Here is a 24,215-nt window from a genome sequence, read left to right on the forward strand (position 1 = left end):
GCCCCTGCCCCAAGTGGGGTCATGTGAAATGATGCATTTACATTGTTAAAATAATTTGTCAAAGTAGTAGGAATTCCAGGCCCTGGTTGCTTGCATTTGTAATTCTAGTGACTTGGGAGGCTGACCTCTGAGAATTGGGGTTCCAAAAGTCCATGAGACTCTTGAAATATCTGGAAGGAGAGCTGTGGCTCAAGAGGTAGGGGGCTGGTCTTGAGCAGAAAAGAGCCAACAAAATTGAAAGGCCCTGAGTTTGAGCCCCACCAAATGCACAAATAAACAACAAAAAATAAATCCCAAGGATCTGAAGGGGGCAGGAATGTTGGGGGCTTGGAGGGAGCAGCTGGGGCAAGGTGGGGGAGGGGCTGATACTACTGTGGATAGCATCTTTGCTGTCCATGGTGCTGATGGCCACACACAATGGCTCACACTGTAATCCTAGCTATTCAGGAGGCCGAGATCTGAGGCTCACAGTTCAAAGCAAGCCAGGCCAGGCAAAAAAAAGTTCCCACGAGACTCTAATCTCCAACAAAGCACTCAAAAACCAGAGATGGTACCAAACCAAAGTGGTAGGGTGCTAGCCTTGAGCAAAAAGAAGCTCAAGGACAGTGCCCAGGCCCTGTTCAAACCCCACAAGTGGCAAAAAAAAAAAAAAAAAAAAAGTTGTGTAAGATTGAAAGGCTCTGAGTTCAGCCCCTAGTACAACACACACACACACACACACACACACACACACACACACGATTACAATGATAAACTTTATATATATGTATGTATATATATATATATTTTTTTTTTTCATGAGACATACACACACACAGATCTAGTCCCTTCCCAGGGCTTCCAATCTAGGTTCAGGCCCAGTCCGATGGCCAGGTGAAGCCACCAGAGCTCAGAGAGCTTCAGTTGCCAGCCTGTGATCGCCAGGAGAGGCCCAGCTGGCATTGACCCCCAGTCCACCTGGTTCAGTCTAAGCTATTCACCAACACCTCCAAGTGCAGGGGTCAGAGCTCAGAGCAAAGCAGAGACCGCTCCCTGTCAGCTCTGCTGGGCACACAGGAGAAAAGGATAGAAACCAAGAGAAACTCTGTGTGTGTGTCAGTACTGGGGCTTGAACTCAGGGCCTGGGCACTGTCCGTGAGCTTTTCAGCTCAAGGTGAGCACTCTACCACTTAAGCCATAGCACCACTTCTGGTTTTCTGGTGGTTAATTGGAGATGAGTCTCACGGACTTTCCTACCTAGGCAGGCTTTGAACTGTAATCCTTAGATCTCAGCCTCCTGAGTAGCTAGGATTACAGGCTTGAGCCACTGGTGTCTGGCTTTCCAGAGTTTTTTTACTCAAGTGGTAGGCCGACACTCTACCACTTGAGTCACAGCTCTACTTCCAGCTTTTTGCTGGTTCATTGGAGATGAAGTCTCATGGATTTTTCCTGCCCAGGGTGGCTTCAAATCCTGATTCTTAGATCTCAGCTTCTCTTTTGTACATTTTTTTTTTTTTTTGGTCAGTCCTGGGGCTTGAACTCTGGGCTTGGGCACTGTCTTTGCTCTCTTTAGCTCAAGGTGAGTGCTCCACCACTTGAGCCATAGCTCCACTTCTGGTTTTCTAGTGGTTTATTGGAGATAAGAGTCTCATGGACTTTCCTGCCCGGGCTGGCTTTGAACCATGATTCTCAGATCTCAACCTCCTGAGTAGCTAGTATTACAGGCATGAGCCACCAGCACCCAGCTAGATCTCAGCTTCTTGAGTAGCTAAGATTAGAGGAGTGAGCTACCAGTGCCCAATGAGAAATAACTTCTTTAGCCTATGTCTGGATGTGATTTATCCTTGGAGACTGACTGGGTGCACGTCCATGGTTTCTGCACACAGTAGGGCTGAGGAGGCCAAGTGTGGGGCCGAAGGTAGGGTTGGGAGGGGATCCAGAACCAAGGACACCACCAGGCTGCTTCTAAGACATGAGTTTATTGGGTAGGTGACAATGGGACAATGGGTGATCAGTGCAGTGGCGCCGCCCCGGGGCTGGGGCGGGCGGTTCGGTCCAGTGTGTGTGAGGCCCTGGGTGCTGAGGACACCCAGGGAGCATCAGGCATTAGCAGCAGGTTGAGGGGAGCTCCCTCCCTCCATGGGCCACCCCAGCCCAGCAAGGGCCCCAGAGGGGGGCGGTGTCCTAGGGACATCCTTAGGTGTCTGCAGCCGAGCCTGGAGGCTCGGGGGGAGGCCGGCGCCGGTGCCGGAGGGGACACTTCTCCTCCTCCTGGCGGGGGGTGAGGTGAGGAGGGGGGAGAGAGAACAGGCCATGTGCGTCACCAGGGTGAGACATGCCTACAGACACCCTCTGACACTACCTCCTAATCAGCCAGAAAACTTCAGCCTCCCACCCAGCCCTGCCCTATGAGAAGCAAACCTCTTGTGGCTGCACCGATGTCCCTTTAGAAGCCCACAATGTCCCTTTAGAAGCCCACAGGGCTTCTCAGCCAAGACCCGCTGCCCAGCCTGGGGACATCCATGCACCTGCGGCTGCCACAGGACCCTTCTGGGGCATCATCCAGCAAACCCCACGCAAGACCCCAGACAGCCCTCCCACCACACGCAGACCTGCCAGGGCCCCCGGGAGGGGGGACGCTGGGGTGTCAGCTCTTACCACCTCCGAGGCTGTGCTGGGGCTAGCGCCCTCGGGGGAGCCCCCCTCATCCCTCGAGCAGTCGGGGCCCGCCTCTTCCTCATACTCTGTCAGGCAGTCAGATTCTTCCCCTTGGGATGGTGAGCAGGGCTCAGGTTGAGGGGACCCAGGCTGGTCTGGGGTCCCCAGATAGCTCCAGGCCCAGCTCCCCCTACTCCTCCAGGGGTGCCCCCTTGGCCCTCACCATCCGCACAGCCATCAGAGACGTAGGTTGTGGGGGGTTCGATCCGGGATACGATCTCTGCCAAGTCGGTAAAGCCAGAGCTGGGGAATGCCAGAACCTGAGGGGAGGGGCGGAGTTGGGGGTGCTGGACTCAGAGGAGATCTTGAAACGGCCACCTCAGGGGACCCCAGAGATGTATCAGGTCATCTGAGGTTGGGGGACAGGGATGAGCAAGGTCTGTGGGGGTCCTGGAATGTCTGGAGTGTCCCCAACCCAAAAAACACCGCAGGCTTACATCTGCTCGACGGCTCTCATTAAGGTCTGTAGACCGCCGGTCTGTGAGCATCTTCTCAATGACATCGCCCCGGGTCCAGCCTCCAAACACAGCCTTCCCGTACTGGTAGCCCACGTCCTACAAGAAGGGAAGGGTGTTGGGGCCATGCCTGAGCCCCCTTCCGGCCGTCACTACTCACTCTGCCTATTCTCTGAACCCTCAGTGCCTGACACCCTGGCAGAAGAGACATTTGAGATTAAATCTATTTCTGAGTGAGCCATACATAGCACACGTATGCAAATATCTATCTGTACCCCTGCCAGACATTACCAATCAATGCCTCCACCTCCTTTCCCACTCAACCCCTCAATACCAGGGGATATTGTACAGTCTCAGGTCCACAGTAGGCATCACTAATCCATCACAGCACACTTTCTCTGTCATCTCAGAAAGGACATCAGACAATTTTACATGTGCCTCTGGGCAGCAGATAATGGTCAACTTCATCTGGTGAGAACCATGAAACATTTTTCAGGGCCAGTGGGACAGGATGAAAACACATCTACCCTCCTCTCTCAGATCTGTAGCAGACATTAACTAACTAATCACTGCTCTCACTCCTACCTGGACAGAAACTGGCACTGGAAATCACTACTGGGTGTTTCACGTAATAAGCTTAAACACAAAGCTCACATCACCACTATATCTGTCATGCCCGGTGCAGACATCATTGATCAATCACTGATCACTTCCCACAGGTTGAAGATGAAGCCCTAAAACCCTCCATCTGGCACTCCTCTGGGGTTTACAAAGCAAAACTTTGCCAGCCCACCAGACCAGCACCGCATCTACCCCAGCTGCTCACATAAATCTGGTCGAACTTCCCGAAGTCCATGGTCTTGAAGCAGTCGATGGGTGGGCGCAGGTACTCGCAGTAGGAGCTGGACTTGACCACTTCCAGCTGTCTTACACAGGACACGTAAGCCAGCCGGGACTGGATCTCGGCCATGTCTGGGACCTTCACTTTGTCTGCCCAAGGGTTCAGCCTCTTCCACAGCAGCCACCAGCCAGACAGGCTGTCCCCGTAGGTGCTGAGGTCCGTCTCATCCTGGCTCCCCACGTCGATGGCGATAACCGTTTTGGCACCCATACTGCGGGCGATGTCCGCTGTGGGGCCAAGGGGTCAGAGGGCTGCTCCCAGCGGGGCCCCAGGCAGGGATAATCAACCCAGTCCCTCAGCTCACCGTATGCAAATGTCATGCGGTTATGCAAAAGTGAAGAGACCAATGCAAATGAGGGAAGAAGAAAGGGTGATGGCCCAGTGAGCATGGTGGCGTGCCTGGAGACCTGTGCTGGCAACGTGTGTACCCCACATTGGAAGGGTTCCCAAAAGGGACCCGGGGCAGAGACAGGGGCCTGCAGGTCTGTATTCGACTTGGCACATATCCTGTGTGAGCTTACTTATGTTTCCTGGGACACATGCCCAGACCTTGTATGGGAACAGGCTGGGATATCTGGGGGTGGGGAGTGGGGGTGGCTGGGTTTCTATGTGACATCTACATGTATTTCTTGTGTGTCCAAGTGTGCCATCCACCTGTAGGTAGGTGTATACACCTGCTCATGTACATGGCATGGCAAAGAGAAAAGCATTCCAACTTTGTGGGCCACGATACTACACTTTGCCACTGTAGCCCCAATAACAGGTCGAAAGACTGGGTATGATTGCCTCAATAAAACTTTTTTTTTTTTTGCCAGCAGTGGGGCTTGAACTCAGGGCCTGGGGACTGTCCCTGCGTAATTTTTGCCCAAGGCTAGCACTCTACCACTTGAGCCACATCATCACTTCTAGTTTTCTGCTGATTAATTGGAAATAAAAGTTTCACAGGGGGGGCTGGGAAGGTGGCTCAGTGGTAGAGTGGTTGCTTTGCATGCATGAGGCTCTGGGTTCGATTCCTCAACACCACATAAGCAGAAAAAAAAAAGCCAGAAGTGGCGCTGTGGCTCAAGTGGTAGAGTGCTAGCCTTGAGCTGAAGAGCTGAGGGACAGTGCCCAGGCCCAGAGTTCAGGCCCCACGACTGGACCACCCCCCCAAAAAAAAAGTTTCACAGGGGGGTTGGGATGGGGATGGTGGCTCTATGGTAGAGTGGTTGCTTTGCATGCATGAGGCCCTGGGTTCGATTCCTCAGCACCATATCAGCAGAAAAAACCAGAAGTGGTGCTGTGGCTCAAGAGGTAGAACACTAGCCTTGAGCTGAAGAGCTGAGGGACAGCACCTCGGCCCAGAGTTCAGGCCCCACAAGTGACCAAAAAAAAAAAAAAAAAAAAAAAGAAAGTTTCACAGGGACTTTTCTGCCAGGGCTGGCTCTGAACTGTTATCCTCAGATCTTAGCCTACTGACTAGCTAGGATTACAGGTGTGAGCCACCAGTACCTAGCTCTAAAACTTTATTTTTTAATTCAAACACAGGCTTGAGGGCCATTGTTTGTCAACTCCTGATCTACGGGACTCTGTGCATGTATGTGTGTGTCTCTGTGTGAAGCTTACACATCCGTATGCTCACTTCTGGGATTGTGAACACTTTTGGCTGCTACTGGGATTTGAACTCAGGAACTTGAGCTTACTCTGCTTATACAAGGCTAGCACTCTTACTGTTTGAGCCAAGCCTCCAAGCTTGAGCTTTTTGCTGGTTAATTAGGGAGTCTCATGGCCTTTTCTGCCTGGATTGGCCTTGAACCTTGATCCCCAGATCTCAGCCTCCTGCATAAGCTGGATTGACAGCTATGAACTACTTGCTCCTGCTGTGCAGTTGTGTACACTCGCCTGCCTCTCTGCTGCACTGGTGAAAGCCTAACTTGGTCACACAGGCACCAGATCCATGTGCATGTAGGCATGGGTGCACGTGTACACAGAGTGTGCAGGACAGGTGTGAACACACTGGCATGTGGGTAGATGGCATCTCACCAATGCATGTGTTTGTGTCTGTGTGAACATGTGTGCACATGTTCTACTGTCCCACCACACGCACACACCTGTACCGTTGCACAGGTTGTGCACCTGCTCCCTCGCCTGAGCCTGGCTGCCTGGGCTTGCGTGTGCAATGGCGGTGTGTATGGGAGCCCAGTGACACACGTGAGCAATGCATGCGCGGTGCGTGAGTCAGCCACTTGCCTGGCAGGTTGTTGATGTAGCCGCCATCCATGAGCAGGTGCCCGTCCTTTGGGTCGCAGAGCGGGGGCAGATAGCCTGAGAGTGTCATGCTGGCACGCACATACCGCCACAGAGAGCCTGCCCGGTGGGATAGACAGACAAGACACACACACACACAGACACGCTCAGACACACTTAAGAGGCCTAGCCAGACCTGGTACGTTGTTAACGTAGCACCCATCCACCAGCAGGTGCCCATCCTTGGGGTCGCAGAGAGGGGGCAGGTAGGGACATTAGGAGGAGCTGGCCCGGACGTAACGCCACATACAGCCTGTGGGGACGTCGGTAGGCGGAGGGGGTGAGGCGCCTGATGAGCCTCCAGGCTCCCCACCCCTCAGCTAGGACATACCTGGGGCCTCTGGGACATTAGCAGGTGATGGTTAGTGGTCGGTGGCCAGTCACTTGTGTTAACCAGGTCCCAGTGGCTCAGCTGCCCCCTCCCCACAGTCCCTCCCCATGTGAGCACAGCTGATGTAGCTGGGCCAAGCAGGATGGTGGCACCCACCATCTTTGTGGACGCGCATGGCTGAAGCAGTGATGTCTGTGGTCACATTGAAGTATGGCAGCCACAGGTCCTGCAAGGACAAGGACGCACAGGAGGGAAGGTTGGGAGCCACTGTGGACTGAGGCAGGCAAGGTGGGGGTGGGGGTGGGTGTAGGCAGACCATACCTCAATCTGCTTATCTTGAAAGACACGGTGGATGCTTCGGTTAAAGGCCGAGCCAGTGAACATGGAGGTAACAGGGTAGGTGAGATCCAACACTGGCTCCATTACCGAGGTCATGCCCTAAGGGTATAGGGCCAGCTGGGGTCAAACGGGAATCACCTGGGATCATGGAGGGTTTGTGAGTCTAGAGGGCGGACCATAGACGGTGGTTAGCCTTCCAGGCCCACTCAGAAAGTGGTGGCTGGGGTTCTTGATTGCTCTAGCTGGGGGTGGGGACTAGGGTCACTGGTGGGGAGATGGCAGAGAAACATCCAAATCCCAAGAGTATTATATCTACAGGGGTCCAGGCAGATCCTGGGGCCCCCCATCGCAGATCAGGTCTCCCAGCACTATTAGGGTACTGCAACCCCAGACCTCCCCAACACACACCTTGGCCCATTCGCGGGCCCGCTGCTTGGTGCGGCTGGCACTGCGCTCCTCGGCGTAGAGGGCCCCTATGAAGGAGCCGATGGATGTGCCACCCACGAGGTCGACTGGAACACCTGCCTCCTCTAGTGCCTTCAGCACCCCGATATGCGAGCAGCCCCTGCGGGATGGAGGGAGCCCAGTGACCACAAGGGGTGGGCTAAGCCCAGTCCCAGGAGCTCCCCTGCTGACATCTAAGAAACAGCCACCAGCCTCCATGGCTGGAGCCTGACGGAAAGCTCCACCCCCGGCACCCAGGCTCCGCCCCCGGGACAGCCTCCCAACGAAGAAAGCTCCGCCCTGGCTGACCACGCCCAGCGCGGCATCCAGGCCCCGCCCCTCACCTGGCCCCGCCCCCGCCCAGCACCAAGGCGATCGTGTTTCCCGTGAGCACCCGCGCCAGGCGGGAGAAGTCGCTGTGCCGGTCGGCGCGCTTGGAGAAAACCTTCTCGTAGAGCTCGTGCTGGGGTAAGAACGGCGATCCGTAAGGCTGGGGGTCGGCTGGGGATACCCCAACGACATGGGGGGGCCCCCCTCGCCGCCCACTCCCGGCTCCGCCCCCAGGAAGCGGGAGGTTCTCCTGGGGAGGGGCGGTCCAGTCTCACCAGCTTGGCTGGGCTGCGGCGCGAGAAGAGGCGGCGCGGGCAGCGCAGGTGCAGGTGCCCCGAGCACCAGCTGCGCATGTTGAGCCACTCAACGGTGCGTGCCGGGCCCGGGCCCTCCTCCCGGTGCAGGAGGACCAGCTGCTTGAGGGCGCGCACGGCTGTGTTCTCCAGCATCTGCTCCAGCTGGAGGGTGGAGAGTGGGGGTCAAGGCCTCGCCCACCCCTCCTCCCCTCACTTTGGGTACAGGTGCATGAGTCCTGATACAGGCACGGTAGGGCAGGGGGAGGGGGTCCCGGCGTGGGGTAGTCACTGAATAGGACCTCCGAACCTGGCCAAGGGTAGGCTCCTGGTCACCCAGGCCTACAATGAGGATGCAGTCGGCCTGGCGCAGGCAGCGCACCGTCCAGGGCGTGAGCGATGCGTCGGTTTGGTAGAGCACTATGCGGTGCGCGTCCTCCTGCTGGGCCAGCCACCCTGACAGCCGGAACTCCTGGATGCTGGGTGGGATGGAGGATACGGTCATTTGGGGGGCTGGTCTGGGGTGGTGCACCCCACAGAGTTCCATTTCTGGGAGGTGCTTGGACACACTCAAGGGAAGTGCACGCCTTACAGAGAGAGCTTCACCCACTGTCTGCCAATTGACCCCACTGTGGGGCACCTAGCATTTACCTGGCTAAATGGATCAGAGGCCTCAACATACCCCATGCCCTGTCTTGCTCCCATCCGAAGCCCCCACACACCTATCTAGTGCAGAGGCTCCCAAGCGTGCCCGGATGATGTCACTGTTGAGGAGGAGTGTGGGACCTAGGGAAGACGAGGGAGGGAAGTTAGAGCTGAGGGCCTCTCTCCAAGCAGAATACCCCACTACTCATCCTTAAACCCTGGGACCCTATTACATTCCCCACCCTGCCCATCCACCAAGTATGCCCAACCCACATTGGGTTGTAAAACCCAATGGTTTTACAAATGCACACCCTGCCCCAGCAGCCCCAGGGCCTGCCCTCACCATGCCCCTTGCCCCCACTGACCAATGGCTTGAAGGGCATGCTGCAGCTCCAGTGTGAAGGCCATCATGGGCACCTCCGCACACACGGGCAGGACTGCCACCGTGGACAGGTTGCTGGCTGGGTTGGTGAGTTCCGAGTGGGGCAGGACACCTAGCCCTGAGCCTGCTGAGATCCCAATGGAGAAATATACTGTGTAGTCTGTGTCATCTGTCTCTTCCTCATTTTCATCTTCCTCTTCCTTCTCTAACCTTGCAACTTGATCCTAATCTACAGCCTGACCGCTGATTAAAACATGGCCATCTCGTCTCCTTTGCTGGCCCTAATCTCAGTGGGGCTCATTATGCAACTTTGCAACAGTTACATTCACTGTATCTGCAGCCTCACTGGTAACCCCAACCCTATTCTGGCTTGGGTTCCTTTATCCCAACCAAAGACTAGACCAGAAAAAACACTTTTGGCCCACTTACTCCATCCCAGGACCCTGGCCAATAGCCTACACCAAGGAAGCAGTCTCATCTCTTGATTTCTTGGTGGTCGGATTCCCCTCCTCTATGACTGACTTAAGAACTTCAAATGAGCCAGGCGCCAGTGGCTCACGCCTGTTAATCCTAGCTACTCAGGAGGCTGAGATCTAAGGATCATGGTTCAAAGCCAGCCTGAGCAGGAAAAGTCCATGAGACTCTTATCTCCAATAAGCCACCAGAAAGCCAGAAGTGGTACTGTGGCTCAAGTAGTAGAGCGCTCGCCTTGAGCTGAAGAGCTGAGGGACAGTGTCCAGGCCCAGAGTTCAAGCCCCACAACCCACCCCAAAAAAAACCAAACAAACACCTCTCAAATCCTGGACTCTTACTCCAGCCATCCCTCTCAGTTTCCTCCTGGTGATGGTTCAAAATCACCACACCCTCAATTTGGACTTTCCTAGTTCTTAAATCTAACCCCATCTCACATATCAAGTCTCAGCTCTGTCCTTGGGAAGCCTCCCTCTGCTACCTATGCTGCATAACAGTGCTACTTTTTCTGTGTATTTTACAAGTTGCATCTTTCCTGCTACCACAACCCTGCGAAGGAGGTAGTGGGTCACCCACATGTAGAACTTTTGGCCTATATTTCAGCATGCCTTGGACTGTGGCTGATTGTGTTGAGGTCACAGAAGCCACCGTCTGGGACAAGGAACCACACCTCTTGGCACTTGGGTAACTTTAGAAGCCATTTGGCAATGTGGCATGAGCCCTGTCCTCCATCCACGGATGCCAGATGCCATCACATATTAATCTGACACCTTCCTGTGTGTGCAGGAGTGAATTCTATCCAACAGGTCCTGACAGGGGAATCAAGCACTCAGCTTAAAGATGCCTTCACCCAGCAAGGTCAACACCAGAGAGCCTTCAACAAGTGTCCTTGGTTGCCAGGACTCCATTTCCCAGAGTGCACAGGAACCTGAACTCCATCCCCCAGCATGCTCCTCGGACCCTACTTCTACACTGGTCCCAACACTGGCAAAACTTACGCTGGACTCCATTCCCCAGCATGCCGGTGGACAGAATTTCCCTTCTGCACCAGCGCTGGGTGAGGGACTACACCCCCCAGCATGCCCCTCGGCAGCCGTTCCCCCTCCTCCCCGCCCCCCAACCTGGGAAAGGTCCTTGCAGCTGCTGCAGGTTCCCGAGAATTTTCTGGCTCAGCAAGTGGATGAGGCGGGTCACAACCTGGAGACAGTGGAGCCCAGCGGGCCAGTAAGGAGGAGGAGCAAGTGCTCCCGCGTTTTCTACCACCTCCAGCAGGGGAGCCTAGGGTGCCCTCGACCTGGGCCCTGCCCCCAGGAGCCCCGTCCGCCCAGGCCCCGCCCCCGGGCCCTGGCAGCTGCCCTCCCGCAGGGACGCACCTGCGGGTACCGCCGCTTGATGTGGCCCAGGGTGCCCTCGGGGAGCTTGGCCAGCTCCGTGTCCCGCACGGCGTGCACCGTGGTGGCCCGCGGCTGACGGGTCAGCGCCTCCACCTGTGGGGTCACGAACTTGATGACAAGGCTGCGGGGCCAAGGGGGGGGGCGGGTGTCCCAGGAAGTGGGTGGGCGGGGCATGGGTGCGGAGGGAACCTCCCACACCCTGGGACCCCCCCCCCCCCAAATAGGGATGCCCATTATCCATTTGAATTCCAGGAGGGAAGGGGGAGCCCTGAGCCACGGCCAGGCCCCCCACTGGGTCCCATTAGTGGGGTGCTGGAGGGGAGGGCTGGCTGCGGCCGCCCTTACCACACCGATGAGGTCCCCGCGGCCATACTCCCCCACCAGCTCCTTCTTGCCGCTGCCCCGCTGGATGACACTGCGCAGGCGCCCGTTGAGCACGATGTAGGTGCAGTCGGAGCGGTCGCCCTGCCTGGGGTGCAGGGTGGAGGGGGGGTAAGCAGGGGCCGGCCTGGTCTCACACCCGTGGGAGCAGAAAGGGGGGAGGGCGGGGCGCTGCACCTGTACAGGGCCCGTCCGGCTTCCACTGCCGTCCAGTCGATGGCGAAGTCCATCTGGCGCACAAATGGCGACATCCTCGCAGCCACCGTGTGCGCCGCGCTCAGCACCACGCTGGGCTGAGCACGCATGATCCTGCAGGCCAAGAAGAGGGTGTGTATGTGTGTGCATGGTCTAGGGATCGGCCCAGGACTCCCCAGAAATCAGGGGTAAAACAGAAAGGGCTTCAAATGGCCCTGAGGCAGGTTGGGGGCGGAGCAAAATTGGGCTGGGTCCTCCGGCTGCTAAGACCCCACACCCCAGCCCCAGGCCAAGTCATACTCATAGAAGTCGGACTTGGAGATCCGCAGGAAGGTGCAGTCGCGCTGGGCACGCAGGGTGAAGATGAGGGGCTCCCCCGTGAGCACCGCCAGCTGCCCCACCAGCTCCCCGGGCTGAGACACGAAGAGGCACACGTCCTCTGCCTTGTCGATCATGCGCTGGTACACGTGCAGGCAGCCCCAGAGCACGAAGTGCAGGCTCACATCCTGTGATGACAGGAGGGAGCACGGGAGGTGAGCAAGTGTGGGGACAGGAGCAGGGCCCGGGTGCTCCCCAAACTCATCTCAAGGTGCCCCATAGGGAGGTTTATGATGAAAAATAAGGCACTGCAAGGTGGCTCACACCTGTAATCCCAGCTTCAGTGGTGGAGATCTTGAGGATCACAGTTCTAGGCCAACCTACCCAAAGTTTATTAAGCCCCCCCCACACACACACCAACCACACACACACACACATCTACCAACAATCTGGGCATGGTGGTTCAAGCTTAGGAGGATCACAGTCCAAGACTAGCCCAGGCAAAAAAGTGTGAGACCCGATCTGATCAATAACTGAAAGCAAAATAGGGATGGGAGGGCATGGCTCAAGTGGTAGAGCATTTGCCTAGCAAGCATGAGTTCATCATGATTAAAAATTTTATACTTCAGAGCCAGGTGCCAGTGGCTCACGCCTGTAATCCTAGCTACTCAGAAGGCTGAGATCTGAGGATCATGGTTCGAAGCCAGTCCGGGCAGGAAAGTCCCTGAGACCCTTATCTCAAATAAACCGGAAAGTGACACTGTGGCTCAAGTGGTAGAGCACTTGCCTTGAGCTGAAGAGTGCAGGGACAGCACCCAGGCCCAGAGTTCAAGCCCCACGACCGACAAAAAAATAAAAATAAATAAAAATTTTGTATTTCAGAATCACGGCAACAACAGCAACTTACACAGTGGGAGAAAATATTTGCAAGTCAATGATCTAATCTGGATTCTGTGTCTGACGCATAATTTCTAAAAGGTAGAAATAAGCTGGGCACCAGTGGCTCACACCTGTAATCCTATCTACACAGGAGGCTGAGATCTGAGGATCATAGTTCAAAGCCAGCCCAAGCAGGAAAGTCTATGAGACTTATTCCAATTAACCACAGAAAAAGCAGGAAGTGGTGTTGTGGCTCAAAATGGTAAGAGTACTAGCCTTGAGGACAGCACCCAAGCCCTGAATTCAAGCCAAACTACACCCTCTCTTCCCTCCAATAAAAGGTGAAAACAAATGTCTGTCCACAGATCAGAGGATGAAAAAAATTCCATTCTATACTCACGTGGATTACATGTTTTAACAAAAGACGTCTAAAATGACTATTTTTAAGTGCTGGGGATCAAATTCAGGGCCTCACACATATGCAGCAAGCACGTTCACCACAGGACCTTTGCACAACCTGTTCTCTGCCTGGCATGACTTTTCCTCCAGCTATACCCAGTTAATTGCTCCCCCACCTTCCTCTTTGGCTGGAGGCCACATCTTCAGATGCTCTGCCCTGTTTACACCAGCCTTTGTAGTGCCAACAGGTCATATATTAAGCCTTTCTTATATTTCATTTGTGTGATCCTTTGAGTCATGTCTGTCAGAACTACTGGTCCTGTCCCAAAGGCTAACACCATGCCGATTTTTCCTGTCTCTGGTCCAGCAGGCAGCACAAGGTCCAGGACTAAGGCATCTCTCTTCTCCTATCAGCCTGACCAGTCAGACATATCCTCCTTCTGTTTCTTCATCAATGAAGAAATGAAACTTCCTCAAGACAGAAAGATCATTCTCCTTTCATTACCTCAACCTGTCTGCCACCAAAAAATGAAAAACAGCCAGATGCCAGTGGTTCACACCAAAGGCTGAGATCTGAGGATCACAAGACAGAAAGTCCCTGTGAGACTCTTACCTCCAATAAACCACCAGAGAAGTGGAAGTGGTGCTGTGGCTCAAAGTGGTAGAGCGCTAGCCTTGAGCAAAAGAGCTCAAGGACATCACCCAGGCTCTGAGTTCAACCCACGACTGACAAAAAAATAAAATACGAATTTTAAAACTCCACAGCCAAAACAGTGCTGGGAATGGGAATGAGAGAGAAAGGGAGAGGACTCCAGGAGATAGAGACACACACACACAAATGTGCTGAAACCTACAATGGAGAATTCCAGGCTGGGATTGAAATGAGCACAGTTTTTAACATGAGGTGGCCATTTGTCCTCAGATTAGAAAGCTTGTTTTAGTGCAGGACTTCTCAGAAACTTGAATATCTTTTTTTTTTTTTGTTGGTCATAGGGCCTGAACTCTGGGCCTGGGCGCTGTCCCTCAGCTCTTCAGCTCAAGGCGAGAGCTCTACCACTTGAATTACAGTGCCTCTTCTGGCTTTTTTCTGCTTATGTGGTGCTAAGGAATTGAACACGGAGCCTCATGCATACGAGACAAGCACTCTACCAGTGAGCCACCTTCCCAGCCCCCAGAAACTTGAATATCTTAATGATGCTTACTGGGAATGAAAAATGCATCAAACAGCAATTCTCAAACCTGTTCAGTCATGACTGTGTTAAATATAGGTTTGAGTCTTCCTTATCCAAAAGGCTTTGGACCAGAAGTGTTTCAGGTTCTGGCTGTATGTGTGTGTGTGTGTGTGTGTGTGTGTGTGTGTGTGTGTGTGTGTGTTTAAGTAAGTTTAGTATTGTAAAAACACTGTACAGAGGGGTTACAGTTACATGAGCAAGGTAATGAGTCATTTCTTATCAAGCATTGTTGCCTCCTCCTTTGTTTTTCCCCTACCATCCCTGCCCTCCCACCTCCTCAACTACACTCTTAACTCCCATTTTGGAATACTATATAAATATAACGAGAGGGCTAGGGATGTGGCTTAGTGGTAGAGTATATGCCTAGCATGCATGAAGCCCTGGGTTCGATTCCTCCACAGAAACAGAAAAAAATAAAGCTGGAAGTGGCACTGTAGCTCAAATGGTAGAGTGCTAACCTTGAGCAAAAGCAGTTTAAGACCCAGTACTGGAAAAGAAGTATACATATATACATATACGTGTGTGTGTGTGTGTGTGTGTGTGTGTCTGTGTGTGTGTGTGTATAAATAAATGAGATCTTGCTGCTCAGTGTGTCCCCAGGGGCCGAGCCCAGCTAGCTGGCACAGCCTCACTGGCCTTGCTATTAGAAAGGAGCCCCCCCTACTGACAGCAGAACCCCTGGCTAGCCCACAGGTGCACTGTGCCCCACTGCCCCCCACCTCTGCCCAGGTCCTTCTCCCAGGTTTCAGGGTGTCTGGCCTGCCACCAACTTAAACTGTCACCCTAGAGCTCTCCTAGGACTGTCACCTTGGTGCATCTCTGAGAAGTTTGTGTTTCTACTCGCTGTCTCCATCCCACAGACCCAGGAAGCTGAGAACTTTCTAGATCTTTTGCCCAAAGTCACACTGGGAGCTGTGACCGAGACCTGATTTCAACTCTGTTCTGCTCACTTCAGAACCTGAACTCCCTGCCTCCCAACTGTGGGGCTACGGCCAGTGCTTCCCCTCAGGAGGGGGAGAAGGGGGGTGCCTCAGTTTCCCCACATGGAACATGCAAAAGATGGATATCTCTGGCATGCTGCTGGGGAGGCCTCTGAATCCCAAAGTGGCTCATGGAGTCAGGGTTGTGATTATGAGTCCTCTTTATGGAACCCCTATTTTACCACAGGCCAGAGTTGTAAGCAGGATGTTCCTAAGATCAGGAGGAGCGTGGTTCACCCCAGCAAAAAGCTTGTGAGACCCCCATCCCATGACAACAAATAAACCGGGCACAGGGTATGGGCCTATAGTCCCAGCCACATAGAAGGCTCTAGACTGGCAGAAAAAAAAAAAGAAAGAGAGACCCTACCTAAAAACATAATAATAGCCAGGCACCAGTGGCTCACGACTGTAATCCTAGGTACTCAGGAAGCTGAGATCTGAGGATTGTGGTTCGAAGCCAGCCTGGGCAGAAAAGTCCCTGTGAGACTCTTATCTCCAATTAGCCACCCCAAAACCAGAGTGGCTCTGTGGCTCGAGTGGTAGAGCACTAGCCTTGAGCACAAAGAGGCTCAGGGACAGGGCCCAGGCCCTGAGTTCAAGCCCCACACCACCACCAACAACAAAATAAAACACCCCAAACATAATAATAATCACCTCACAAGCTAAAAGGTGTGAAGGCACAACTCAAGCCGCAGAGTTCAAAACCCATAGTGTGGGCTGGGAAGGTGGCTCAGTGGTAGAGCGCTTGCCTTGCATGCATGAGGCCCTGGGTTTGATTCCTCAGCACCACATAAACAGAAAAAAAAAGCCGGAAGTGGTGCTGTGGCTCAAGTGGTAGAGCACTAGCCTTGAGCTGAAGAGCTGAGGGACAGCGCCCAGGCCCAGAGTTCAGGCCCCACGACTGGACCAAAAAAAAAAAAAAAAAAAGAACAAAACCATAGTGTCAGAAAAAAAAAGAAAATAGAGGCTACAGAAAGAAAGAGGACAGGTAGGAAAGATCTAGACTTTCAGCCCCCAGGAGAAGTTCAGAGGTGAGAGGTGAAGGGTTGTTAGGTGTCCAGAGGGACTTGGGGGGGGGGGGGGGTAAAAAGATGAGAAGACACCCAGGTTAGAGGCTGGAAAAACAAGAGGGGAGCCTAGTCCCAGAGCTCAAGGGTCAGAGATCAGACATACCTGGTCCCCTTGTCGAGCGATGATGGTGCCCGCTTTGGCGTGATGCAGGAAGACCCGGCTGTTGAGAAGGGAGGGGTCCTAAGAGGGAAGTGGGGTTGAGATGGGTGCAGCCAGGCCTCCTTCCCCCCCATTACTCCTTACTATCCCCAGTCCTTCCCTCCGCTGCCCACCTCAATCCGCATCAGTTTGGCCAACTCCCGCTTTGCCGCCTCAAAGATGCTGCTGGTTTGGCGGCCCTGGTAGGGCCCAAAGGGGCAGCTGCCAGTGGCGCTTTCGTCCTCACCATAGCTGTATTCACAGGCGCCCGCTGGCTGCTCCCGAGGCTCCTGACTGGGGGTCTGCAGGGGACAGGACTGTGATCTGCTGGGCGCCCCCAGCCCAGGCACCCACCCCGGGAGATACCACCATGGTCGAGGTGGGGATGCAACACTGGAAGGGGGAGGGCTGCGGGTCTTACCCGAGCTGGGGCTGTCTGGGGCCCACCAGAGGCCTCTTCTTGCAGTGATACAGAAATCCGGCCACGCTCATAGGCCATGTCGAAGTCAGAGCGGGGGCCACCCTGCAAACCTGTGGGTACAAAGAGGGACAATAAAATCAGTGACGATGAAGTTAGAGGTGCAGCTCAGTGCTACAGCGGCTTGCCCCAGCCTGTGTGAGGCCCCGGCTCCATTCAGTCAATAATCAAAGTAAATAAAGAGGTGAGGGAGAGCGGCTGTAATCAATCACCAATCCTACCCCATGCAGGGTCTGGACCACAGCAGACATGATCAATCGATGACCACATTCTCCCTCTGCATGCTTCACAATCCAGCCAGGAAGATGCCAACTCAGTAAATACGCGCCACAAAAGTACCATCGAGGAAGTACCATTGGCACCCCTCATTTTGCAGGTAAGAAAAGAAATCAAGCTGGTAGAGCCTAGATTCAAATGCATAGAAGCTGGGTGGCCCTTTCCCTATACCCAGTCCCCAAAAGGTTCCAAACCTGAGATATCCACTGGCATGGAGATACAGCGGCTCAGCAGAGGGGCTGGGGGGGCTTCCAGGGATGTGGGCTTCACAGGCTCCCCTGGGGGGGGAGGTCCAGAGCTAGGATTAGGGGAGGGGGGGTCCACTCGGAGTCCCTGGGGATGGAGGACTAGGAAAAGCAATCTTTGGGGATTCCAGTGGGACAAGACTGGCGGTCTGGGAGCCAGATGGGGGTGTCTCTAGATACCTGCAGGTCCAGGCAGCGGGGCCCCGGTGGGGTCAGGGGGCCGGCCGGGGGTCTCTCTGGGCTCCTCTGAAGCCGAGGTGCCAACCACCCTCTTGCAGCCACGCACAGGGCTGGTGCGGGCTGGGAGGCCTGGGCTGGGGAACAGGCGCAGGGGCTGGATCTCCTGGGGTAGAGGGACAGAGAGCAGTTTGTGGCACATCCAGGTGGTTTCCACCTGGTCCTCTAAGCGCCCCCACACCTGCCCCCAACTCACGTGGCTGAAGAGCTCATTAGTCAGACCCAGGTAGTTGTGCAGTGCCAGGAAGGTCACTCGCTGTAACCTCACCATGATGATCTACAAGGAAGGGGGCGGGGTTATGAGCAGGTCTGCCAAGGGGAGGGGCTAGATAGGTGGGCGGGGCCATCCCAGACCTGGGACAAGGGGCCAGGGCTGGCTGCTCAGAGCTGATAACCACCCCATGGGAACAGCAGCTCCAGCGCCTGCTGAGCTCTGGCTGGCAGAGATGGGTGGGGTGGAGACCAGGGTGGGGTGTGGCGCGCCCCCTGCCATGGGTGGAGGAAAAGACCGCTGACCTGCACCACCCGCACCAAGCTCTCGGGGTACTTGGTGAAGACAGCAGAGAAGGCCTCCACGGGAAGCCGAAGCACTGTGGAGTCACGTGCGGCCCGCGCAGACACGGTCCTCTGGGGGTGCTGGTGACCCTGGGGGAGAGTGGGGGGAAAGGCAGACAAGGTCAAGGGCTATGGGGTCCCTCAGCAATGTCAGGGGCTAATCAGAGATGGGGTCTAGGGCCTCCTCACACCTCAGCGCCCCATCTCCAGCCTGTCCCTCGCTCCCTCACACAGGTCACTCACCGTGATGACATCCAGGATGCTTAGAAGGCTGTTGACACTGTCCCCGGGGACCACTTCTTTCACCACACACTCCTTCCCATCCTAAGACACAGAGGCCATTCACGCATGCTGGCCTCGTCCTGGAAACCCACATCCCACCCTCTGTCTATACCCCTGGTCCCCACCCCACCCACCATAGTGATCACCTCAGCCTCTCTCTGAAGTTACCACTGAATGATCACACACTCCTTTTTTTTTTTTTTTTTTTTGGCAGTCCTAGGGCTTAAACGTAGGGTCTGGGCACTGTCCTTGACCTTCTTTTGCTCAAGGCCACTTCCATTTTATTTTTTTTTTGGTGTGGGGGTGGTTAATTTACTATAAGAGATAAGAGTCTCCCAGACTTCCCTGCCCAGGCTGGCTTCAACTGCAATCCTCAGACCTTAGCGTCCTGAGTGGCTAGGGTTACGGGTGTCAGCCACTGGCTTCTGGCTTAACCTTGTGCCTTCTGAATATACATCCCAGGGGATGGCCCTCTCCTGTGCCTCTCCCCCCACAGCCCACTCACAGGCCCAGGTAGGCAAAGTTCCAGGAGCCCGTCCTGCACCACATAGATGCTGGCATCCGGCTGGCCAGGCCGGAAGACGTAGTCCCCCTGACCTAGACGCTGGAAGACCATGTGCCGGCACAGCTCCAGGAAGAGAGGTTTCTCAAAGTGGCCCAGGACCCTGTGGGATGGGTGGCAGAAGAGGGATGCGAGTCCAAACAGCCCTTCTCCCTCCAGCTCTGCAAGACCCCTCCCCCCCGCAAACTACCTATACCCCAAAACACTGACCGGACATTCTTGAGCATGTACAGCACCTCAGAGGGCAGGTGGGAGTTAGCCAGGTCACCCTCAGTCAGGTCAGCCTCCAGCACTGCAGGTGGAGGCTCTTTCCGCTGTAGTGTTGGGGTCTCCTTTGGGATGCGCAAAATCCTGGTGGAAAGGTAGGTGAGGATAGGGGAGAGCTCAGGTTGACTCTTAAGATCCCCCAAACCTCCAACACACAAAGCAAACTCCCCACCATCCAAATCAGGCTACTTGGTTTTGTAAATAAAGTTTTATTGGCACATGGCCATGTTCATTCATTTGCATACCACGTAAAGGGGTTCTGGTACTATATCCACACAGTTGACTAGTCAAGACCGAAAATGCATGTGGACTACAAAGCCTAAATTATTTACTATCTAGCCCCTCTACCCCCACATACCCACTTTCCCATTTTTGTAGCAGAGGGTAGGATAAGGGCAGTAGTGGAGTTTGAATTCAAGGCCTGAAGCTTGCTAATACCATTTGAGCCAAACTTCCCAATCCTACCATGTGGCCACTTACAAAATACATTTATTAAAACTTATGATAGTCACTGAATTAAGAAATACTCAGCAGCCAAGCACTGATGGCTCAGGCCTGTACTGTTTTTTGTTGTTGTTGTTGTTTGTTTTTGTTTTTGCCAGTCCTGGGGCTTGAACTCAGGGCCTGAGCACTGCCCCTGAGCTTCTATCACTTGAGCCACCATACCACTGTGGCTTTTTCTGTTTATGTGGCACTGAGAAATCAAACCAAGGGCTTCATACATGCTAGGCAAGCACTCTTCCACTAAGCCACACTCCCAGTCCCTGTACTTTTTTTTTTGTCAGTTGTGGGGCCTGAACTCTGGGCCTGGGCACTGTCCCTCAACTCTTCAGCTCAAGGCTAGTGCTCTACCACTTGAGCCATAGCGCCACTTCCAGGTTTTTCTACTTATGTGGTGCTGAGGAATCGAACCCAGGGCCTCATGCATGCAAGGCAAGCACTCTACCACTGAGCCACCTTCCCAGCCCCCCTGTACATTTTTTTTAAGTAGCTCTTTCCAGCACATTTAGAAAGAAATTAAACAGTGCAAGTAAAGTAAACCTTCTATAAAACAAAATTAAAAAAAAAACACCACAGTAATTTTGGGAACAAAAAAAAGGAAAGAAACATCTAATAATAGGGATGGTTACAGACCATAAGAGCTCAGACCTAATAAATGGATAAATCATGGTATAGATTCATAATGTGATGGCACTTTTGGGAGATGGTGAAAGGTAGAAGACAGGGCTTTAATGGAGGAAATAGTCACTGAAGGCATGTCCTGGGAGACTCAATCTGCCTTAGCTCCTTCTTGTATTCCTCTCTCTACCACGAAGGGAACGGCTCTGCTCTGCCAAGCCCTCCCTTCCTACCACAAAAGATGGACACCTCTTGAAAGTGTGTGTTAAAATAAATCCTTCCCTCCTTAGGTTGTGTGTTAGGTACTTGGTCACAAGGATGATAAAAGGTAACTGAGAGGGCTGGGAAGGTGGCTCAGTGGTAGAGCGCTTGCCTTGTATACATGAGGCCCTGGGTTCAATTCCTCAGCACCACATAAGCAGAAAAAGCTGGAAGTGGCTCTGTGGCTCAAGTGGTAGGGTGGTCACATTGAGCTGAAGAACTGAGGGACAGTGCTCAGGCCCAGAGTTCAGGCCCCACAACAGGCAAATAATAATAATAAAAAGTAACTAAGAAAGCAAGTCCTGAGGCTGGCACTCCACCAGTCATCCTAAATCTAGTAAACAGATGTTCTGGCTGTAATGACACACCCCAACATTAGTTCCAAGGTATGGGCAGACCCCAGAAAGTGCATTTTAGTCATGGGAGCCTCAGTCCCAGACTAAGTTCCTCAGATAGACTCTCTCTGACTTTGGCATGTCTTGGAAGTTGTTCTTGTTCTATGTGAACATCTCCAGATACAGGCTGCAGGCTATCTTTATAAAGATGCCTTAATTTAAAAAAAAAAAAAAAAAGCCAGGTGCTGGTGGCTCATATCTGTAATCCTACTCAGGAGGCTAAGATCTGGGGTTTGAAATCAGCCAGTCAGACATAAAAGTCCAAGAGACTCTTATCTCTAATAAACCAGGAAAAAGTTTGAAGTCGAAGTGTGGTAAGATGCCAGCTCTGCGTGAAAAAGCTCAGGTCCACCATCAGGTCCTGAATTCAAGCTCTAATACACACACACACACACACACACACACACACACAATCATCCTGTGGTACAGAAATGAGAGTCCTTAAAAGAGACAGAGACCCCAGAAGAGCCATATTTGGTATCAGAAAGATCTGATATAGCTCCTCAGAGAAAAGAAAGTCTTGAGATGCCCCTCTGATAGGAAAGACTTCCAGCCCATGGGCTCAGAGCACCCCCAAGTTATGATTCTGCGCCCTAGTCCCATCCCAATACCAGAATCACCAGATACCAGCCTTACTTCTTGGCAATGTTGAGCATTTTAAGTTTCTTCTTCATTCGTGGCCTGGAAGTGGTGGAGACGGAGGAGTCTACCAGGGAGGAAGTGGACTGTGACACCTAGGAGATTTAAGGGGTGGAGCGGGGAATCAATAAGGAGAGAAAGGGGAGCCCTGTAATCAATAAAAGGGGGAGAGGGAAGTGTCCACCAAAGAGATGTAAATCAGGAAGGGCAGGGCCGGCGTGGTGAGCGCTGAACACAGGAGGTCCCACACTCACCTTCCGCATAATTTTCCGGCCATAGAAAAGCACTTTGTCCCTCTTCCGGAACCGGTACCGGGGCCCCTCCGGGGCTGGGGTTTCTAGGGGACGGGAGAGGGGAGCGAGGAGGGATACTGAGTTCCAGCAGATGTTCAGCCCTCAGCCTCCTCCCCTCCACCGGGGCCCCTCCGGGTCCTCACTCTGCACTCGCAGCCTCCGCACCACCAGGAGGATGAGCACCGCGGTGACCACCACAGCCACGCCGGCCCCGATCATCACGCCCAGCACCTGCGGGATGAACGGCACCGGATGCCCGCCGCAGGTCTGTCCCGCCGAACCCTCCTCGAGGGCCGGGACGTCCTGGGCCTCAGCCCCCGAGGAGGTCATAATCAGCCCAGGACTCGGTGTCCCCATCTGCTGAATGGGCCAGTGCGGCTTCCTCCTCTACCTCCACCTCCACCACCTCCTCCTCCTCCTCCTCCTCCTCCTCCTTCTCCTCCCCGGGGGGGAGGGGGGGACGCCACTCTTTCCCCACCCCCGACGGCTTGGGCCGCCCGTGGTGCGCGCCGGGAAACGTAGTTCCGTGAGAGCGTGCGAGAGCGCAGAGCACGCCGGGAATTGTAGTCCCAAGCATCATTGGTCCTTACCATTCCGGTTTGCAGCGGGGCCTCCATTGGTTGCCTCAGGCTGGGTAGCAGGTCGGAGAGCCCGCAGTCCTGGCAAGCAGGTTGCAGAAGGAAGCAGCACCAAGACGTCATTCAGGGAGGGCCTGCTCGACCCCGGCCTCGCCCCTCACCCAAGTCCCGCCTCCAACCACAAGCCCCGCCCCCTGGGTACCTTTGGCCCCGCGGGCTTCTCCATCGGCCAGCGGTGGGGTGGGGTGGGGTGGGGTGGGGTGGGGCGGGGTGGCAGCCGCTAGAGGGGCGCTGTGGAACAGATGGATGGGATGTAGACCTTCTGGCCCGGACCTGGGGGTTAGGAGAGTCCCCTGATCCCAGACATTTCCCCTCTCGCTCTCTCCAGACTCCCTTTCCCTTCCTCCCAGGCCGGGGTCAAAGGGAAGCCGTCGAGGCGATCAAAGTCAGCTGCTCGCGGGCGGGTTCTCCCAGGACCCGGCTCCTTCCGGCCAGGGGTCCCCTCCCGGGCCTCTGTCCCCTTTCACCCCTAAGCTTTGCCCTCCTACTCTCTGCCAAAAACTGGAATGTTCCGCTCCGGGAAAAGTGGGGACCCCGTGATTTGCTGGACAACTGGCTCCTGACCCAAGCCCGGCCCCTGGGAGCTGGGACGCGCGGGGTACCGCCCGGGGATCCCTTGGAAGGGGTCATGGGACCCTTGGGGTGAGGTGAACCCGCAAGGTGCTAACTGGATAATTTACTACCGCGCAGTAGTAGAGTTCCGGGGTCCCCGGCAGGGCTGGGCATCACCGGGCCTCGGTAACGACGACGCGGGCGCAGTTAAACCGAGAGGCGTAACCAGGGACGCGGGGATTACAGGTGGGCGCTGGAAAGTTACCGACAGATCCTGAACTCGAGACCAGCAAGGAGGAAACCTGAGGCTGGCCGGGCACATTGCTGGGGTCTGGGGAGGGCCTGGGGGAGGGTGTCGCTAAAGATATCTCTGGATATTAATGGGAGTGAAACGCAATCACTCGGCCCTGAGACATAGTTACCTGGAATATTCCTGAGGTGACTACTTCCCTTCCTCTCCACGGTGCACCTGGCTACCGTTGCGGAAACACCGGCAAGAAACAGGGGTAGGGGTGGGGGGATGGGGGCATCAGAAAGTCGGGACCTACCGGGAATCAGAGCACAGATCTGGGGGCAAGTTGAAGCTGGCTAACGAGCCCCGGAGGGGCGCCCCCACCGGGCCGATGGAAACTCAAGACTCACCCAGGGACTGCAGCCAGGGTCCTCCCTGCGCCAACACCGCTAGCTTTGCTTTCCACCCGGCGCTGCGGACTCGGCCCCTTTAAATTATTCACGGCCGGGCGGCGCGCCCCGGCCCCGCCCCGCCCCGCGCGCCTGCGCGCACGGAAGGTCGCCGCGGGCCCGCCGAGCCGAGAGTGGCGGACACTTAAAGGGGCCGAGTTAGAAAAAGAGAGC

At 54.7% G+C, this 24,215-nt stretch overlaps 1 protein-coding gene across 8 annotated transcripts; it reads right to left on the reverse strand.

Moving 5' to 3' along the window:
• Positions 1-1,939: 1,939 nt before the first annotated feature.
• On the reverse strand, positions 1,940-24,069 carry Pnpla6 (patatin like phospholipase domain containing 6). 8 transcript variants are annotated; one of them, XM_042693689.1, is made up of 37 exons: positions 24,003-24,069; positions 23,783-23,833; positions 23,492-23,613; positions 22,951-23,039; positions 22,761-22,829; positions 22,314-22,401; positions 22,132-22,214; positions 21,875-21,972; positions 19,407-19,547; positions 19,140-19,299; positions 18,596-18,676; positions 18,314-18,442; positions 17,994-18,074; positions 17,741-17,903; positions 17,510-17,593; positions 16,983-17,092; positions 16,696-16,863; positions 16,526-16,603; positions 11,845-12,050; positions 11,527-11,658; positions 11,314-11,437; positions 10,948-11,061; positions 10,696-10,771; positions 9,087-9,230; positions 8,799-8,862; positions 8,387-8,555; positions 8,059-8,241; positions 7,798-7,916; positions 7,418-7,574; positions 6,992-7,108; positions 6,827-6,896; positions 6,283-6,399; positions 3,979-4,280; positions 3,135-3,251; positions 2,861-2,957; positions 2,638-2,747; positions 1,940-2,250 (listed from the first exon to the last, which is right to left on the reverse strand). In XM_042693689.1, the coding sequence occupies exons 4-37, from the start codon at positions 22,972-22,974 to the stop codon at positions 2,176-2,178; spliced, it is 4,050 nt and encodes a 1,349-aa protein (XP_042549623.1). In that variant the 5' UTR covers positions 22,975-23,039; positions 23,492-23,613; positions 23,783-23,833; positions 24,003-24,069; the 3' UTR covers positions 1,940-2,175. The 8 variants fall into 8 exon arrangements, with proteins under 8 accessions (XP_042549623.1, XP_042549622.1, XP_042549624.1 ...); XM_042693688.1 differs by having other exon boundaries at positions 23,783-23,904; positions 24,003-24,049; XM_042693690.1 differs by lacking the exon at positions 23,492-23,613.
• Between the last annotated feature and the right edge of the window lie 146 nt (positions 24,070-24,215).

This window comes from Dipodomys spectabilis, unplaced genomic scaffold, assembly GCF_019054845.1.
Source record: "Dipodomys spectabilis isolate Male_0828 unplaced genomic scaffold, ASM1905484v1 ptg000173l, whole genome shotgun sequence".
NCBI lineage: Eukaryota > Metazoa > Chordata > Mammalia > Rodentia > Heteromyidae > Dipodomys > Dipodomys spectabilis.

Excerpts from the sequence above, each read along its gene's own strand:
- Pnpla6 (XM_042693685.1), bottom strand. The coding sequence starts at position 22,527 with ATGGGGACACCGAGTCCTGGGCTGATTATGACCTCCTCGGGGGCTGAG. Across the intron at positions 22,215-22,313 it reads GCGGAGGCTGCGAGTGCAGA|AAACCCCAGCCCCGGAGGGG; the intron begins GTGAGGACCCGG and ends CCCGTCCCCTAG. Across the intron at positions 17,093-17,509 it reads CATGCCAGTGGATATCTCAG|GTTTGCAGGGTGGCCCCCGC; the intron begins GTTTGGAACCTT and ends TTGTACCCACAG.